Here is a 21,379-nt window from a genome sequence, read left to right as displayed (position 1 = left end):
TCATCTACAAATCTTTTTATTTAGTTTTAAAAATTAAGTTTTAAAATCATCTGATAATTTAGAAATATAAAGTTAAGTGAGCTACAAATACTTGTGGTTGTCTTTTGGTACAATATCATTATATTTTCTACTATAATAAGCTCCTAATTCTCCACATGAATTTTGACAGCCTTGATTCAGGCTGTATTTTCTTTAAAATTATAAAAACAATTTAAAATGTCTAGCTTCTAGATTATATAGCTGAATCACAATATTGCCTTTAGTATAAATTATTCTTTCAAGCAGACTTTTTATTTTAACTACAGTTGAAAAGAAAATATTACAAAAACTTTCAGGTAAAGCTTTCCAGTGTAATATCACGGCTAGTATGGCTATCTCCAACCCACAATTATGTGATTTGGTGAAGGACTGACACCCATATGATTCAAAGATCTATGACTAAGGTTAGAAATAAGAACTTTTGGAAGATGTGCCATGTTTTGCCTTATTAGCATTAACAAATATTCACCCAGTGATATGTGATCATTATGCTTTTCCTACTTATCACAGAGGCCAATAAAGCTACAAAATCACCAAAATCTTCCAAACATAAATGCTATAATATACTGATGCAAAAATGTTTACATAGGACTGATCTGTTAGAAAACAAGGAACACAAATATATTTTAAAGATGTTTACTTGAACAATTGTTCATTCGATTACACATTTAAAGTCAGACTAGAAACAAGCAACTTTTATGAGTCCTTATGAATCTTTAGCATTTAGACACTATGCACAGTAAAAAAAAAACTGTGCATTTGAAATGGAATGCCAATATCTAAATCAGAAACTGCAAACAATATATTTGACAAATACTGATGAACTGCCAAAAAGTAATGTAACAAACAATGCAAAACCCAGCATGCTTCAAGATCCCCAAACTAAGAAGAATTAGTCTAGGAGACATGCAGCTCCATTTCCCAAGCAGAATAATATCAATATGAATGAGAAGCAGGAGGGGAGAGACAGAAAAAGAAGAAATCAATGCATGTAATTTAATTACAATGTAATAGGCTTGAAAAAACTTAATGGAAATGTCATTTTGATCTAATGGAACAACTAGCATGTTTTAGTTTTAATGTACTTCTCCATCAAATCAGCTCCGCGTCCTACTTATGTTGCCACTTTATATAATGCACTAACTGCAAAAACAGATTAATAAACTGCCAAAAACAGTTACTACTACATTCATTTCATAAACAAACACATTGCGTACGATTTTAACATGGGTTCAGATGCTACATATGACTATGCAGCAATAGTACTGGAGCCAAAATAATGGTACTAGTACAAGGCACAGGCTATTTCATAAACGTGGTGGATACGGGTAATGAAAACACACAAGTGTGCATGCGCGTGCATACACACACACACACACACACACACACGTGTTTCTCTTTAAGTAACACATGCAATTTCCTTTGATTATGCATATTAAATACAGGCTTATTGTTCTCAAAGATAGAAGTTTAAAATGTTTATAAAATATTGAAATGAAAAATTCCTTTTTATAGTTCAAAATTGATATCAAAGGTTCAAATCCTTTAAACAGTTATATTCTATAAGATCAATTTTTTTAATGTGTACTTTTTGACTATAAAATGTAAGCAAATTTTATCTATTACTTATTTTGAAACAGAAAATTTTAATATTCCAGAAACTTGCACATCCCCCAAACATTTTTGATGCCTGTAGCCCTTGGTACACTTTTGTATAACCAAAACACTTCTTTCCAAACACTATTTTGCTTTAATACTGTTTAATGCTTTAATACTGTATCACCTTCTAGAACAAAAATAATCTAAGTACTTTTACAACTATCTTTAAAAACCGGCCATTTTCATTACAGATGTCCTGGTTTTTCACAATACAACAAACAAAGCCAAAATAATTAAACGACATGACTGAGAAAATATAGCACATTTAGTATCAAGCACCTAGAAATTTCTGCTCCTCTCATCTGAAAAGTTAATCGCAACTATTGCTAACATTCTTTTTCTTTAACATAAATTTCAATAAGTAAGTAAAAACACCTGCCAAGCTTTTAAAGGTAACTACTTTTTTACCCTGCTCTCACATTTTGCTGAAAAACAACTTGCAAAGAGAGAAAACCCCTGGACAAACTTCTTGTATTTCAAAGGAACTTGTAAAAGAGAATCTGCTGACATATTAGATCCTTTTCGCATTACCCAAAAGCTTTTCTTCTAAGAACAATTGTGGTAAAGAGACATTTGGCTCCTAGGAAATTCCCAAAGGGTCAACCATATGCATCCTTCCATGGCACCTTCACAGTGCTGCTTTCTAGATTCATGTCTCAAAAGCAGCTTTCATCATTTACTTGTGTGTCAGTCAATATGATTTATGGACTGCATTCAACAAAGTCAAAGCATATAGAATGAGAAATATGACTACAATCTGCTAATTTGTTTTGTATTGAGCCACTTAAGAGTCAAAGACCTAATGTCAGACTGAGACCAGCAACACAATTAACCAGTCGGTGACAGATTCATCCATCCTCCCTGCCAGGCTGTGCCAATCAAAGACAGCATGAGGCGACATTTGGTGAAACCAGTAAGAAAACTCATTCTCTAAGTAACCTATGTGAGACCTTGATTGACACTTTTTGAATTTAGTTTGTGGAACACAGACAGTCTTTACCCAATAGTCCCTCACTGCAAGCTGTGAAATAAGGCTTTTAATGCCAATCACAGGAACAATAAACCACAAACCACCAACCCTCAGTTTAAAAGGAATCAAGAAAACACATCTGTTTTTATGTCAAGCCAAATTTCCAGAATAATTTACTATTATAGATTAGGTAAAGATACTCTGTTTCCTTTGAAACATCATAAAATGACATGGTAACAAAAATACAACACATTTTATTAGATTATAACTCAAAACAGTTTTGGTTTCAAAGTAACACTCTGATAGATCTATTCTAATATAATAGTAGGAGAAACGTAGAATACTTAAAAACTAATTTGACACATTTAAATTTTCATTTGAAGTTTTCATTTCTGTCTCACAATTCTTTTATTTCAAAGATCTAATAAAATAGGAAGGCTTGATTTCAATAATAATTATTTGAAAGCATTTTTCAATGCTGCTTTCATTCTCTCAAATACACTTTACATAAAAATGTGCTCTTGAAATTACAATCATTCTTTCTGTGTTGGTCTATTTTCCTTAAAGATCCCAGGAGAATCCATTTTCTTTTATTTATACCCTCACAAAAGATCAACCTTGCACAATATGCTACTTTTTATTTAAGTTAAAAAAATATATAGACTCAGAAATATTATGCACTATATTATTCTTTAAATTGATAACAGGTTTTGTTTTGAAAAGTTATGTAACTCTTGTCAGGAAAAACTTAAAAACTTGAATAAAATAATGGTCAATTTGAATATTAAATCTAACATTGGAAAGCAAATTTATTTATTCTGATTCTATGTGACTTTTAAAGTTATTTAAATAAAAACAGCAAAATACTGCTATAGTATTCAAACTTATTGCCTCTCAATTTGCAACGTGAATTTCAGTTATGAGATACGAAATAGCCTTTTCAGAGGGAAGACGAAAGAAGAAAGTAAATATTTTGATGAATTGGTCAGTCTCCTAAAGAACCACAATTTTTAGCCTTTTAAAACACACTGTCCAAAAGAGTGAGGTCTTTCATCAAATATGGAGTATCCAACACTAAAACCAGAAATGAATTCTTATTGAAAAATGATGCCAAGTTGAAAAAGACATTTTAATCTAAGAAATCCATTATAATTCTTTTTATTTTACAAAAGAATCCCTAATTTAAATTTCACTATATGAAACTACTTGAATGTACTACTATTCAAACATAAAAAATATTATTCAATCTGGAAAAAAAATACCTAAAACACAAAAATGTCCCCAAGGTGACTTCACAAATACACAAAGATTCCATCATCTAGTAAGGTTTTAATCTATTTTCTGGCTAAACACATGGTAAAATACTGAAATGTCTCTGATTCCCAATAATATAGAATGTATGTTTAAAGGTTTAAATATCAAGATGAATTTCTTTAGCAAGTTTTAAAAATAAATTTAATACAATCTTGAAAACAGTTTTGAGATTATGCCCCCAAAATTAATAGGTCTACCAAAATATACTTATTCTAATGTTCCTAACATTCTCCAAAATACCTCCTTTACATTTCTATATTCCTCTCATACTCTTCCTGTCTGCATCTAAGTAGCTCTAGTCCCCAAAGAACTGGTTATCACATCAGTTAACCACAATTCCCATAGCCAATTATGAATTCCCTTTCTCCTCTTAGGCTTTTCTTCTTTTAACAATTCTCAACCATAACGATATGAGACATAACATAAAGTATTGCTCTTGGGACACACGAACATGCACATTCACACACACACATGCACAGATTAAAAAGAACAGAAATATCTTAAAGTTGGGAAAAAAATTCTCCAAACTGGGGAAACTTCAGGTCACTTATATGGCACATTTCTATTTCATGCCTTATCCTAACTTCCTTATCCCAACTGTGTGTGTGTGTGTGTGTGTGTGTGCGCGCGCACGCGCGCACGCACGTGTTGTCACTTCAGTCGTGTCCAACTCTTTGCAACCCCATGGACTGTAGCCTGCCTGGCCCCTCTGTCCACAGGATTTTCCAGGCAAGAATACTGGAGTGGGTTGCTACGCCCTCTTCCAGGGGACCTTCCCGACCCAGGGATCGAATGCATGTCTCTTAAGTCTTCCACACTGGCAGGTGGGTTCTTTACCACTGAGCCACTAGGGGAGTCCCATCCCAACCACAGATCTCATTAAACTTTGGTGGCTTTTTCCTTCTTCTTCTTTTTTTGCTTTTCCTTCTTCTTAAACAATCTTTTGAACATGACCTTAGATGACATATAGCACTCAGATTTTTAGGTTCCTGCAAATATCATTGCTGCTGTCACAGCAGTCCCATGATATCTTCAAACTTCTCTTAACTTTAATAAGCAGAAAGAGAATGCAAGGACAAGTAGGGCAATGACGTCTAGAAGAGGTCAAGGTTTTGAAGCTATTGATTATACCAGAGTGCATACTTGTGGTGGATTCATGTTGATGTATGGCAAAACCAATACAATATTGTAATTAACCTCCAATTAAAATTTAAAAAATTTATATAAAAAAAAAAAAGAAATCTAGATTAAACACACTTTCGTCCAAGGTAGCATGAAGAGGAAGCTCGTCTGTGCTGTGTAGGAACTGACAGAGATATTTCCTACCTTCTAAATTCACTTAATAACAGCAAATTGGGCAATTAAGTTCATGTTTAAATAGGGAAGCAATAAAATATCAAGGCCCTATAACCTTCTCCCTTGGCAAATGTAAGAAATGCAAGAGAACCTTAAGCTGTAAACTTCCACATGTGACTGAATACTATGGTCGAGCCACAGGAATTAAGACTGAAAAACTGAAACATCCAAGAACTGTTATTATAGCAACAACTCTGTCATAGCAGAGTCAGAGCCTCATTTTTTTTACATAAGCACCCAGCTCAGAGTATTAGGACTATATAATCATTAAAAACTACTATTTCACAACCCCAGTACAACTTAAAATTTGCAAAGAAGTTGTCAGAATCACTAACAAGTTAGAAGAGTATAGACTATTTCCACATAATCATTAGTAAAGTGGACAAATGTCACCCAAGCTGACTCTCTCTGATTAATACATATAGGTAGGAGGCTAAGTAAGTGAGTGTTAGTCAATCAGCATGTCCGACTGTTTGCGACCCTATGGACTGCAGCCCACCAGGCTCCTCTGTTCATGGAATTCTCCAGGTGAAAATACTGGAGTGAGAAGCCATTCCCTTCTCCAGGGGATCTTCTCCAACCAGAGATCAAACTCAGGTCCCCTGCATTGCAGGCAGGTTCTTTACTATCTGAGCCACTGGGGAAGCCCAATATATTATGAACATAGCCGTACATATGTAAACATAACACAGAGTAGGCCTTTGTCATTCAAGGCATTTATATCTAGATTTCAGCCTTTTAAGGATGGCTCCGAGAGGCCAGTACAAGTAGGGCTTCATTTGCTGAGACTCACTTTTGAGTTAGGTACTCTGTGAAATGGGTTGTGGGCAGGGAGGAACTACTCAGAGACTGAATACAGTCAAAGTCCCAACCTCCCCAAGTCAATGTGGCTTGGCTGTCTTCTGTTAATTGACATGGGTAAAGTAACTGTCATTAAGATCTATAGTTTTCAACTGTATCTTACAGTGTTTTCTGAAAGAAATTACATGGCACAGCCATATTCTCAAATTTGGGAATTCTCAAAGGTTTGGGGTATACTCATCTAGAATGTTAAGGATTTTTTGAACAGGTAATTTCTTTGGGCTAAATCCTAGATTGTGGGGATGTGGTTGGGGTAGATACTATTAGTCACTTTCAGTTGAGGGAGTACCTGGAAGAGGAGTTTAAACTACTCAGGGAAATGTATCCTGTGAGGAAAGGATACATATTAAAACAGAACGAAACTCATTATGGGAGGAGGGAGCAAACAAGGTAAGTCATCTACTAAGCACTTTTTTTCTAAAAACAATCTTGCAAATGACATTCAACAATATTCTGAGAGTGAAAAATAAGTCCTTACAGACATCTACAGTAGGTCTGTGTCAACTGTCTCCTTGTTTCCAAACAGACAAAGGCTTTAAATCTCAATGCTATTACCAGCTATCAGACCAATTTTCATCAGAGGCAGAAAGTTTTAAAACAGGACAGCTTCCTTACAATGCCTAGTCTCCTGAATGAAAGAAAAGGAAGTAATTAAACATTGTTTCATATATATGTAATATTCATCTAAACTTGCGCTTTTATTGGGACTTCAATGTGCAAAGTATCATCTCTTTTATCCTCACCCTTATCCATTCCTATCTGTTCTATACAGGGAAGAAAAAAAATACAGGTTCTTGAGCACCATCAGATCGTGGCTTGCACAGGAAACTTCTGACTCCAACATCTTTCCCTACCATCTCCTTTCTTTCACTCCAGGGGATCTGACCTCTTTTTCACTTTCTTTATCTGCTCATAATAAACATAATTCCAACTCAAACAATCTCTTATCCACATATTTTAGACTCTTTTCTCCCCCAATCCTTGGCCTACTTAACTCTAGAGGGGGGTGGTATGAGGAGAGAACTATCTTCTATTTTTTTCTTTCTATTGTGTAATACAGGTTAAAAGGAAAGACTATTTGCATTCCTAGAACTTACCCCTATGTGCAAAAACTCAAGTACCCTTACGAACACAAATTCTCTGCTGCCATCTGGTAGTGAAACTGCTAGATGGTATGTTTTCATCTGTTTTTGATACTGAATCTTCCTGTTAAAAATGATCCTTTGCTCATAAAGCTTTCATCAATTATATAGTCTGTTTCATCTATAGCCATAAGAGAGTGAAGTAAAAGGTTATTTGTAAGTGTGCATATACATGTATGTACTAATACTCTGTGTGTGTGTATACAGAGTCTGTTTTATTTCCATTTAATAAATATCTCCTTAATGTTACTTACAGGTTGGTCTTGTACTTCTCCCCTAATCCACTGATTTCCTACCAAAATTCTCTTGCTAAAAGCCCTTTGTTATTAATGCCACTACTTCTTCCAACTATGCCCTCATTAAAAGCAATTCAAAATACTGTTTTCTACAACCTTCAACAGCAGGGAAATATTTAAGTATGCTATGCTATATATGGGCTTCCCTGGTGGCTCAGAGGATAAAGCGTCTGCCTGCAATGCAGGAGACCTGGGTTCAATTCCTGGGTCGGGAAGATCCCCTGGAGAAGGAAATGGCAACCCACTTCAGTCCTCTTGCCTGGAGAATCCCATGGACAGATAAGCCTGGCACATAAGGCTTACAAACTTATGAAATCAAATTTCTCACCTAGATTAGTCAGTATTTAGCTAATAGAGACATCAACTTAATACCCAAAAGAATCAGAGTTATAAAATTCAAGTATGTTCACTTTCAACTAAAAAGCAAGATTTTTTTTGCAAGTAACTTCCAATAGTGAAAATCACTTAACTGTTTTATCACATTATGAAAAAGCTTAAGAAAAAATAGAAATTCTATTACTAACACTGGACCTTGACTGCTTTCAACTTTGTCATTTATGTTTTCTCTCAAAGTTCTCTAACTTTCTCCACTGCACTGATATACTGTCAATGGTTTGCTCTTGTTGATTTTTGTGTACTTGTAACTTATTATAAAGTACGGAAATAAGTATCAAAATGTGTCACAGAAATACCTCGCTTATCACCATAGAAAGAACTATTTCAAATAAGTAACTTTTTTAAAACACTGGACATTCAAGTGCCAAATCTTTCTAAATTATTCAGTCACATTTATCTAAAACTGATCTCCAAATCCATCCGTCCTTCTTAAATACAGGACAAGAAACAATCTGAGGTTCTTTTTTTGGGATAGCAAGGTTAGTTTCACTTCTGTATTCTGAATATGCATATGGTCTGTCTGCAGGAAATCTGTAAGCACGTTTAATACGTACTTAACAACTACTACATTTATTGAAATGAACTGAACATTTATTAAATGAGCAAAAAGGTCAAGTGAAAGCTTGAGGGCTGTCTCTTCAATAAGTCAAAGTGTTAGTCCTTAGTGTTGGGAATTTGCAAATTATTTTCGTGCTATAGGTTCGTCTTAATCACTATTCAACATTATAGTATCTACAGAGTGGTGATCTGAGTTGTTATACTATTCTTTCAAGGAGTTGTACAAGGAATGAGTAACCATGCAAATATTTCTACTCATCTGATGGTACTGATACCATCTTTACTATATCATATTCACATAGACATTTTCTAAATTCCTGTCTGCAAATAACAGAATGTAAACTTTCTCTTCAAAACTAGAAAGTATTCTATATTTGACAAATAAATTTCTTGATTCAAAACTTCTGATTTTTACAGTATACTTTTTTTTCTTGGTCACACCACACAGCTTGCAGGATTCTCAGTTCCCTGACCAAAGACGGAACCCAGGGCCTGGCAGTGAAAGCCTGGAATCCTAACCCCTAGGCCACCAGGGAACTCCCTGCAGTATACTTTTCATACTTTTTAAACATACAAGAAAATTATCTTTATAATAGTCTAGTTATTCACTATTCCTCTCACGTTAACTTTAAAAGTACTTATAAAGCACTTCCTCTACGTAAGACATTGTTTAGGTACTACAGAAGACACCATGATGAGTAGATATAGTTCCTGACATAATGAGATTAAATTCTGAAAGTAGAAAGAAGGAAAGTCTACAACCATAGTTCAAGACAAAATATAAATAAGTACCATAAAAGTGGGACAAAGAATCAACATAAGGTTAAGCAGAATCAGTAAAAGCTTCATGAAAGAGGTAGCATTAAAGATGGCTCTAGGAAGAGATTCAAAATTTTTAGTTATAAATGAAGACAAGGTAGAAAACTCAAGCTAGATGCAGGGCAGAGTGAATTTTCCACTTTAAATGCCCAGGTTAAATCATGGTCAGAAATGTATCAGAAAGAGACTGAGGTCATTTATTTGTTAGCCTGTGCAATTTTCACTTAATTCAGTAGATAAGTGAGAGACCTTGAAATTTTTGAATAGAGAAAATGAAATTAAAATGTGCTTTGGAGAGGATTATCTGGCTTTGATATGTAGGATGAATACAAGTAATGAGAGACTATTGGCAAAGACAAATTAGAAGACAATTACGATAATCAAAATTTGAACTTTGATAATAGAAATAAGAACAGAAAGGACAAAATGCAGGTTAGGAACATTTAAATTTCAAATGCTAGATGGTATTTTTTCAAAAATAAGAATATTTTTCAATATCTATACTCAGACAACATTTGAGTTCTTATTTCAGCTCTTAAGAGCTTGTAACTGGAGGTGAAAAGGATGAACAAATACAATAAAAAGCAAAAATATGACAAAGCCACTAAAAAAGAGTAGATGCTGAGGAAGGCAATGAACACTATTGGGCTTGGTGAAAAAGAAACATTTGAATTGGGTAATAGGCTATACTGTGTTATGCACTGAGATTTCTACAAGTAGAGTCTGGGATAAGCGCTGTAGAAAAAAAGCAGTCATGAAAAGCACAGATAATCTTACAACAAATATAACAACTAATATGTTTTGAGTGTTCATTTTACGCCAGGCACTTTTCTGAACATTGCATGTATACTACCTCTTTAAACCCTCACAAAAATCTCCAGAGTATATATTCTTATTGAACTATTGAACTCATTTGCAGATAAGGAAAATATCTCAAGCATGGCCTGTCATACCTGCGATGACCACAGAGAGATATCCTCAAAGCACTGCACTCACCACAGATGTACCATAATATTAACTTTCACAATCAAGTCTCAGAGAATCTTGATTGCTTCACCAAAACAACTAGTTATTATCTTCAAACTCTGGCTTCCACAAAAACTACAAATGCATCAAGAACACTGTCAAAACAATTAAAAATTTCCATAAGCACCTAAGCAGAGAAAAATAAGCCTGCAGGAAGTTCATTATTTTCTAATTCACATGCTAGCTTGAGCTTGTATCTACTTACCGACATGGCTGCATGATCACTGCTGTTAGTCTGAGAAGGAAGTCAAACAGGCAATCATAAAAAAGGAAAATGTATTCCGATATCAACAGAAGTGGTGTTTAAAGCAGTAAAAAATTACACCATACACAAGCCAGCTGACTCTCTGTTGTTGTTACAATTTAAAACTCAAACTCTGACACCTGAATATCTGGTCTAGCCTGAACTGAAGGTGGCTCTACATATGGGAAGTTATCCTTTTTACCAAACACACAAGGAGTAAAGGAGAAACCACAAGCAGAAATGGAGGAAGACATTTAACTGGCCAGGTAGATACTGTAATTACCCACAGTAAGCAGTGGGTTGGCAGCTGTGTTATCCAGACAGTTCATTCTTCTGGAAGACTGGACCAGACTCTAGGTAACCTCTAGGTCCTTTCTAGATTTAACTTCCAAAAAAATTTGTTTGGATTAGCAAAATCCCATCACAACAGTTATTCAACTATGTTTTCCCAAAATCTTTCAAATTGTATAACAGGTATATAATTTGTATGTGAGATATAAAAGTCATAAAGCCAAGATGAAATTTAGCTAAAATTCTGTAATGTAGTCAATAAAAGTCAGTCAACAACATTTAACATATGAACATGAACACCAAGTAAGTCACAGGACTTGTGATGCTTTCATCATTGTTCACATTATACAATTTTTATGTTACTAAGTCATCAGATCAACATTATTCATTATTATTATATATTTAAAGATTAATATTGAAATAAGAAAAAAGTAATTTGTTAGCATATATGTATACAAAAAATATATGGTCATGTTTTCACTTGATAAGGAAAGTACCAATATGTATTCAAAGCTACTTATGCAACAATTTAAAAAATATAATTTTTGTATTTTTAATATAATTCTTTATGGTATCACATAAAAGAAGAAAGGGTGACTAAAGCCTGTGATTGTACTACTGACTATTAACGTTCTCCTCTGCAGTTTCCAGTGAAGTCAAAGGACATGTACACCTATATATTTAATTCAGGGAAAAAGTATGAACCAAAGGACAAAGAACATAAAAGAATAAAACTAAAAAAGAAAATAAGGTGCCAGAATGAATAAATCTAAGTTTAAGTTAGGACTTTACACCTGTGTGACACTTAATAATAAATTTTATAAATAGGGACGTTAGAGGTGATCTCATCCAATCATTTTATTTCAAAGAGAAGGAAAGAAGTTGTTCAAAATCAAGACAGTAGACTAAGTTAATGTGTTTGCTTCCCACTGATCCTGAGATACAAGTGATACAAGAAGCACAGAATTACAAAACAGGAATAAAATGTTTAACAACACAGAAAATGAAGGCACGTGGAGGAATTCATTAAGGGATACCTTCTAGAAGACAGAAAACAGATTTTTCTTTAAAAATGTTAATTTATTTATTTATTTTGGCCATGCCACAAGACATGTGGGATCTTAATTCCCCGACCAGGGATCAAACCTGTGCCCCCTGCATTGGAAGTGCAGAGTCTTAACACCTTGACCACCAGGGAAGTCACCCAGAAAACAGATTAAATAGAGAAGAGAAAGCAACTGCCCATTACATGCTACCAGGGGAACTACAGTGGAGTTGGGAGCCAGCTATGTACTAGAGGTCCAGTTGTGCATATGAGAGAGGACAGATACCAGAAATGCAATGGGAAACAGGTTAAGTAACTAAAGATTTCTAGAACAACCGTGCCAGTGATCCCCTAACTACAGAGCACAAGCATTTTTCCATAGTGAGAGAAACTTCAAAGGGAGAGTTGAGACTCCTGGTGTAGGTAGAAAAAAAAAGAGAGAGAGAGAGCAGGAAGGAGGAAGGGGGGTATTGTGACAATGGAAAGAGGGGCAGTGATGGCTACACAATTTGTGGAGCTCAGTGCAAAATGAAAATGTGGGGTCCCTTGTCCAAAAATCTGTAAGAATTTCAAGATGCCAGCAAAGCACCAAAGCATGTGCAGAACCCTTCTAAACTCAGGACCATGTGCCATAGCACATGTTACACATCCATGAAGTCAGCCCTGAAGAGAGGAAACCACAATCTCATGGATAGCTCTATACCTGCTCACTCTAAGTTAAGAATCCTAGGCAAAGTACCTCCCAAATTTAAAACATTTCCAGTCAGATTCCTAACTAAGAGGGAAAAAAAAATCTATCAAAAAATAGAGTATTTATACAGTAGCAGAGTAAACGCAAATCAGCGTTTCAGGCATTCTTTGTTAAAAGAGAATGAGAAGAACAAAGAAAGAAAAAACCTATTCAAGGGTAATATAGATAATTCAAGGAACAGAAAATATCTTTTTAAAAAACCCTCCAGGGACTTCCCTGGTGGTCCAGTGGCTAAGGCACTGTGTTCCCAATTCAGGGGGTCCAGGTTCGATCCCTGGTCAGGGAACTAGATCCCACATGCTGCAACTGAAGAGGCCACAGCAGTCAATTAAATTAATTAAGGATGGGGAACACGTGTACACCCACGGCAGATGCGTGTTGATGTATGGCAAAACCAATACAACATTGTAAAAACACCTCATGGAGATTTGAAAGATAATATATACATTAAAAAAAAAAGAATAGCATTCTATGAGAAAAGAACACTTTTAAAACAGAGTGACTCCTTAAAAATTAAAATATATAACTAATAAAATATTCTCTAGATGGACTGAAAATAAAATTGAGAAATCCTCCCAAAACAGAGAACAAAAAAAGAGATAGGAAATGAAGGAAAAGATAAAGAAGATCAGTCTAGAAACTCTTAACATCTAGTTAATGAGAATCCAATAAAAAGAGAACAGAAAAGTGGAGGAAAAAATTATCTAACAAATAATAAAAGAGAAGTTTCTTGTGCTGAACTTCCCCTTTGACAGAAAGGGGCCATTGAATAAAGAGCTAAGTAAATGAAACACAAGCTTACATCTCCTCACATTATCGTGACATTTTAGAATATTAAAGAATAAAAAATAGATCCTAAAACCTGGATGCCAAAAGACAATGGAGGAACGCAACAAACATTGTCAGAGAAAAACTATTCAACTTAGAATTACTAAAGTATCAATCAAACACAAGGATACTGAAGGTATTTCATGATATGCAAGGACTTAAACAGGAGAAAGTTACTGTGGCAGTTTAGCAAAACCAACCAGTAAAGCTCTAAAAACACTTGAAATCCACGAAACAGTTTCCAACTCTGGAGATCAGAGAAAGAAAGTCCCAGGTAAACAGCTATACAGCAATTCTAGAGAGCAACTGGTACAAAGCAGACAGAGGCCTCTGTAGCAGTCAGAAAACATCAGATGAAGAACTGACAGAGTGAAGGGAGGGAGGCTGCTGTCTTCATCTTACATAGAAGTAAATTAAGATACTGACTAAAGAATAGGAATAAAAATAGGAGTATAACTATTTTATATAAAGAAACAATAAACATAAGAAATAAAACATCAAACTGAAGAAAAAGGATGAAGTGAGAAGTCATTATTGAATACATGTGCCTTATCTTTCATAGTAGAGACTCACAAGATATTCTCTTTTTAAGATAACCACCAGAAGAAATGAAAACATGGTGAAATGGTAGTCTGGGGTGGGGGAGATGGGAAGGCTATTTTCCATCCCAAAGTCTTCTGAGATACCTGACCTACTACCATGTATGCATATTAACTTAAGCAAATTTAAAAAATAAACTTTATTTTTAAAGTATTTTTTAAAAAACAACCTTCATTTTTAGTTCTATGAAATGAAATATATTAATTCTGTGAACTTCCAGATGTTCAAGCTGGTTTTAGAAAAGGGAGAGGAACCAGAGATCAAATTGCCAACATCCGCTGGATCATCGAAAAAGCAAGAGAGTTCCAGAAAAACATCTATTTCTGCTTTATTGACTATGCCAAAGCCTTTGACTGTGTGGATCACAATAAACTGTGGAAAATTCTGAAAGAGATGGGAATACCAGACCACCTGACCTGCCTCTTGAGAAACCTATATGCAGGTCAGGAAGCAACACTTAGAACTGGACATGGAACAACAGAGTGGTTCCAAATAGGAAAAGGAGTACATCAAGGCTGTATATTGTCACCTGATTATTTAACTTATATGCAGAGTACATCATGAGAAATGCTGGGCTGGAAGAAGCACAAGCTGGAATCAAGATTACCGGAAGAAATATCAATAACCTCAGATATGCAGATGACACCACCCTTATGGCAGAAAGTGAAGAGGAACTAAAAAGCCTCTTGATGAAAGTGAAAGAGGAGAGTGAAAAAGTTGGCTTAAAGCTTAACATTCAGAAAACTAAGATCATGGCATCTGGTCCCATCACTTCATGGGAAATAGATGGGGAAACAGTGGAAACTATGTCAGACTTTATTTTCTGGGCTCCAAAATCACTGCAGATGGTGACTGCAGCCATGAAATTAAAATACTCTTACTCCTTGGAAGGAAAGTTATGACCAACCTAGATAGCATATTCAAAAGCAGAGACATTACTTTGCCAACAAAGGTCCATCTAGTCAAGGCTATGGTTTTTCCAGTAGTCATGTATGGATGTGAGAGTTGGACTGTGAAGAAAGCAGAGCCGAAGAATTGATGCTTTTGAACTGCAGTGCTGGAGAAGACTCTTGAGAGTCCCTTGGACCGCAAGGAGATTCAACCAGTCCATTCTAAAGGAGATCAGTCCTGGGTGTTCTTTGGAAGGAATGATGTTGAGGCTGAAACTCCAGTTCTTTGGCCACCTCATGTGAAGAGTTGACTCACTGGAAAAGACTCTGATGCTGGGAGGGATTGGGGGCAGGAGGAAAAGGAGACGACAGAGGATGAGATGCCTGGATGGCATCAACGACTCTATGGACTTGAGTTTGAGTGAACTCTGGGAGTTGGTGATGGGCAGGGAGGCCTGGTGTGCTGCAATTCATGGGGTTGCAAAGAGTCAGACACAACTGAGCGACTGAATTGAAATGAACTGAATTAGCAAATTAATTTAGAGTCTGAATGATTTGTCAACTTACATAATGTTGGTTAACTGGAATAATCAGGCCTAGACTGTGAATCTCAGGATTTTCAATATAGTACTGCATCTCCAGAAAAAAAATGCTTTAGAGTATGGTTTTAAAAGTTAGACACTATCCATTTCTATCTAAATCATGCACTTTCGTTCACTGGATATATATACTTATTTCTCACTTACAGAAAGCATAATGTTTTTTAAACTATTTATGGAAATTAAAAGTGCAAATTAAAAAGTTAGTGGCACCAGGTTCATTATTTACATATATCCCTTAGTGGTTGTAAATCAATAAAACATCTTTATTTTAATAAACACATCACTAGCATATATGAAAGAAAGAAATGGTAACTACTGTTTCCAGCGGATCACCACTGGGTCTTTAGGTGGTACTGTATTCACAGTAAAAGATTACTGAGTCCCACTTGGCTGTCATGAATTACTAAATAACTGCAAGCTATTCAACAATATCTTGTATTTATAGACTTGTAAGTGGTGAATGAATGCTGAATGCTTTTAAAAATTTAACACTGAATGGTTTTCAAATTTTCTAGCTAATATAAAATCTTATTTAAAAAACACAAAGCTTGCTTACAAGTTAGGCTTAAAAATAAGTGTTATAAATGCATTAGAAAAAGATGACTTGTAGAACACACGTCAAAATGTTAACAGTAACTTTTCTTTTAAAAGATAACAGAAGATAACTTTTTTTTTAAATTTTCTTCTTTACTGAGCAATAGTTTTTAACTGTCAGGGAAAAATTATCAGAAACAAGAAAGTTCACTTACATGTTTGAAACAGTAAACGTTGCTGATTTCAAGAGTACTGATTTGGGGATAAAATAATATTTATATCTTTCAATAATCACACTTCACTGACATCAGCCAGCATGTGACCATGAGTCACTGTAAGCACTGTAAGCAGTCAAGCTGTAACAATTATTCAAACAAATATACTTTATAGTGAGTATCTTTAACAATTAATGAAGCTTTTAAAATACTATACAATGCAAAAGCACAGAACTCAAAACTAAATAATACAAGCCAAAAATATAGGCATAAATACAAGAGAAAAAAACTGTAATGATACTGAACTAAAACTAATACTATAGGCCTTAAAACAACAGAGGAAGAAAGGAGAAGGAAAGATAAAATATTTATTAATAGGTGCTATTTTATGTCAAGCACCCTGACAGCCGACTATTCTACACAAGATTTTATTTCATCCTCTGATAGTGCTACGGGTGACTGTGTTGAAGCTGCAACTCCAATACTTTGGCCATCTGATGCAAAGAGCTGACTCATCTGAAAAGACCCTGATGCTAGGAAAGCTTGAGGGCAGGAGAAGGAGATGACAGAGGATGAGATGGTTGGACTGTGTCACCAACTCAATGGACATGAGTTTGGGTGGGCTCCTGGAGTTGGTGATGGACAGGGAAGCCTGGCATGCTGCAGTTCATGGGGTCACAAAGAGTTGGGCACGACTGAGCGACTGAACTGAACGGAACTGAACTGAAGTCCTATGGAGAAAATGGATTATGTCTATTTTGCAGAAGTAAAGGAGTTCAGAGAAGTTAAGCAACTTGCCAGGACTCCACAGCCAGGAAGTTAAAAATCTTAGGTTCAAACATAAGTCCTTCTAACTCTAAAGGCCACCCTGTGCTCTCTTCCCTTCATCACTCTGGTCCCTAAGAACAGTAACATATAAGGGGGCTTGACTCTGAGTCATTAAATGGTAAGTTTCCTGAAGACAATATATTTAGCAGGGCAGTTTAACATTCTGGGTATGGGAAAATACCTGTCATTATTATAAATATTGCTTTTTAAGTTACTGTTAATTCCTGTGGCCAGCAGAGAGCCTGGATTCTCTGCTATAGCACAGGGAAATGCAGATGAGGAGATAATCTAACATGGAAGCAAGGCAACTCTTTACTTTTAGTCCTCTGCATAGGCTTGCTGGCTGATTCTTAAGAGAAATAGGTGAAGAGAGTAATATACCAGTTCTCTCAGCCATTCAACCAGAGACTGGAGGCATTTAAAGTAGACATTATTGGTGACCTTCCAAATTCTACAGCTTCCTACCACAACCACAGTGTAGTAGAAAAGAGAAAAACAATAAAGTTCTTTCTCTGGGCTCCATCAGAACCATTATCATCCATTAAGTTCTATTGTTCTCATACCCTGTGAGAAGAGAACAAAATCCTATCAGGTGGATTATAACCTTTCTAGAATCAATGAAACCTTTACTAGGCAATGTGGTCAGCAACTACAAGTCATGACTCTCTTTGATGGGGAAAATATTATTTTTCCCCATTGTTATGATGCAACAATCATAGGGACTGACAAAAAGTAAATACGCAGTGAAGTTAAGAATGGAGCTTTTAAACTGACAGTCTTAGGTACATTTCAGGGATGGGGCGAGACAGTTATCTTTATCCTACAGGATCTACTTGTCTGTCCAATTACTTGCAATACTGGCCAATACTTGCACTATTTGAAAGAGTGACCCTTGGTTTCACAGCTCCCATTGACTCTAACTCATGGCACTGTTTATTAACCCTGTCAAAATCAAGAATCATGGAGCCAGAGCCAGCTCCCCCACATAATTTTTCATGGATAAATAATTCTACGTAAGCTGGTTGACTTGGGACTGACTGACTGTGATGAACAAATACATTATTAAGATTCTTTTAGTTTGGGAGAGTCCAAAACTGGGCCCTCTCTCTATCTGGGTCCAAAGGTAACCTGAAGATGAGGAATTATTTTTAGCTTAAAACATTTAAATCAAAATGGCAGCTTATACATCGCCATATATTGCTTAGAAAAATAATGCATTTAATAACACTGTTTTTTGCTTGAAAGAACACAAACTAACTGAATATTTTATACAATTTCAGCATTTCAGAGAATTAATATACTCAGCCATAATAATCAATCTTGCTAAAATTTACCATAGCCAACAACTTAATATTTTTCCTTGGGAATTATGCTTTCAGCTCATCCCTTGAATAAGAATATACTGTTATTAGTACCATTTTTTCTTTTCCTAACTGTAAACCATAATTTTCTTATTTGGTCATGTCCTATATATTGCTGTTGTTGAATTTGTTGGTCTACATTTTATATAAGTGAACTTTCCTTGCAGAAAAACCCATGTTAGATGACATAAAAATCCCAAATGGCACACACTCACCTAAAACTATACAAAATATTGTAATAGATCAGGTGAGTGACAGGAGTCTGTCATTCTCAATGTCAGCAGAGTCTGTCCTATGAAAAAGCAGGATTTCCCTCTAGATGTCAGCCACCTGAGGCAAGGCATTTACCCTAAACATTTCTAATATATAATCTCTCTTAATCTCACCTGAGCTAGGCACAAAATCCTTACCCATCATCTCATGTCAACCTGTGAAGCACATACTGCAACACAGAAACATGATGTGTATCTGTGTATACGTGCACACACGAGCAATGTGTTTACTTGTGAGAACTGGTTTTGGCTGGAAGCACAGAGATTTGTACTGACAAGGTGAATTCAAATTAATTCAGTACCTATTTAATGCATACTTTTTTGAAATTGCTGTAATACTGTTTAGTTGCTCAGTCGTGTTCAATTCTTTGTGACCTCATGGACTATATAGCCCACCAGCTCCTCTGTCCATGGGATTCACCAGGCAAGAATACTGGCGTGGGTTGCCATTCCCTTCCCCAGGGGATCTTCCTGACCCAGGGATTGAACCCGGGTCTTCCACAATGCAGGCAGATCCTTTACCAACTGAGCTACTAGGGAGGTGGTATAAAAATTATATATATAATACACAGGTTCCCTTTTTCAACTCAAGAAATAGTGAGGAATATAGTATCAACCCTGGGTAAGCTTCTAAAAGCTCTTTGACACAGACCCACCATAAAAATCTCTTTAAGAAATTCTTCTATTTTTAAGCAATATCTTCCTTCAAATATCCTAACTGGCCCTTTGATAGAGAAAGAGATGGAGAGAATAATATCTTTTTTTTCTTTTCATTTTAAACAAGGAGATGGTTAGAGGCAGTTGGGTAGGCTTCAGATTTAACTTTTTTGTGTCCACCTATATCTTATTATGATATTAAAAAGGTCAAAATTTCTTCCTACTTTTTTTGTACAAAACTATTCCATTCACATTTTAACAGTAATTCTTTTAGTTTAGAGTATAACTAAAGAGGAAATGTGGATCACAATAAACTGTGGAAAATTTTGAAAGAGATGGGCATACCAGACCACCTGACCTGCCTCTTGAGAAACCTGTATACAGGTCAGGAAGCAACAGTTAGAACTGGACATGGAACAACAGAGTGGTTCCAAATAGGAAAAGGAGTACGTCAAGGCTGTATATTGTTACCCTGCTTATTTAACTTATACGCAGAGTACATCATGAGAAACGCTGGGCTGGAAGAAGCACGAGCTGGAATCAAGATTACCGGAAGAAATATCAATAACCTCAGATATGCAGATGACACCACACTTACGGCAGAAAGTGAAGAGGGACTAAAAAGCCTCTTGATGAAAGTGAAAGAGGAGAGTGAAAAAGTTGGCTTAAAGCTCAACATTCAGAAAACTTAGATCATGGCATCTGGTCCCATCACTTCATGGGAAATAGATGGGGAAACAGTGGAAACAGTGTCACACTTTATTTTTTGGGGCTCCAAAATCACTGCAGATGGTGACTGTAGCCATGAAATTAAAGGACACTTACTCCTTGGAAGGAAAGTTATGACCAACCTAGATAGCATATTCAAAAGCAGAGACATTACTTTGCCAATAAAGTTCCATCTAGTCAAGGTTATGGTTTTTCCAGTGGTCATGTATGGATGTGAGAGTTGGACTGTGAAGAAAGCTGAGTGCCAAAGAATGGATGCTTTTGAACTGTGGTGCTGGAGAAGACTCTTTAGAGTCCCTTGGACTGCAAGGAGATCCAACTAGTTCATCCTAAAGGAGACAAGTCCTGGATGTTCATTGGAAGGACTGATGCTGAGGCTGAAACTCCAATACTTTGGCCACCTCCTGTGAAGAGCTGACTCATTGGAAAAGACTGATGCTGGGAGGGATTGGAAGCAGGAGGAGAAGGGGACGACAGAGGATGAGATGGCTGGACGGCATCACCGACTGGATGCACACGAGTTTGGGTGAACTCCAGGAGTTGGTGATGGGCAGGGAGGCCTGGCGTGCTGCAGTTCATGGGGTCACAAGAGTCGGACACGACTGAGTGATTGAACTGAACTGAATGAGAAAATGTGCATCCCACCATCATCTGTTTGGTCTTGTCTTTCTTTTTCTTTCTTTGGTAGTGCCACTAGTCTTGTGGGATCTTAGTTCCTCAACCAGTGATTGAACTGGCCCCACGGCAGCAAAAGCATGGACTCTTAAACACTGGATTGCCAGGGAATTCCCTTTGGATCCCTCATAGGAAGAATCCAGTGTTTCAGCCTACTCATACTCAAATGTCCCTGTCATATCTTCTTAAGAAACATTTCATCAACATATTATTCAAGATGTAACTGTACTATGACTACAAAATAGGATGGAGCAATGCTCCTATTTTAGTCTCTGGTCTACAAACACCCAATAATTTCTTGGCCTTTTCTAAAAGAAAAGTCACTGATCATACTGAAGTAGTTTCATGAAAACTACTTCTATCAGAGTTTATTTCTAGTTAAGAATATGTTGTCAGTTTCAGGGCTTTGTTTTGACTTTGG

The 21,379-nt window shown here is 36.0% G+C and overlaps 1 protein-coding gene across 10 annotated transcripts in view; it reads right to left on the bottom strand.

Moving 5' to 3' along the window:
- EXOC6 (exocyst complex component 6) overlaps nucleotides 1-21,379 on the bottom strand; it is a 190,121-nt gene that overhangs the window by 56,724 nt on the left and 112,018 nt on the right. For 6 of the 10 annotated variants that reach the window (XM_059881805.1, XM_024985548.2, XM_010819842.4 and 3 more), the window contains one exon: nucleotides 10,642-10,671. In XM_059881805.1, coding sequence (XP_059737788.1) covers nucleotides 10,642-10,671 — 30 coding nt within the window. 10 annotated transcript variants of the gene reach the window in all.

This window comes from Bos taurus, chromosome 26 (genome assembly GCF_002263795.3).
Source record: "Bos taurus isolate L1 Dominette 01449 registration number 42190680 breed Hereford chromosome 26, ARS-UCD2.0, whole genome shotgun sequence".
NCBI lineage: Eukaryota > Metazoa > Chordata > Mammalia > Artiodactyla > Bovidae > Bos > Bos taurus.
The sequence above is the reverse complement of the archived record's forward strand: the minus strand, read 5'-3'. Positions and strand labels throughout refer to the sequence as shown.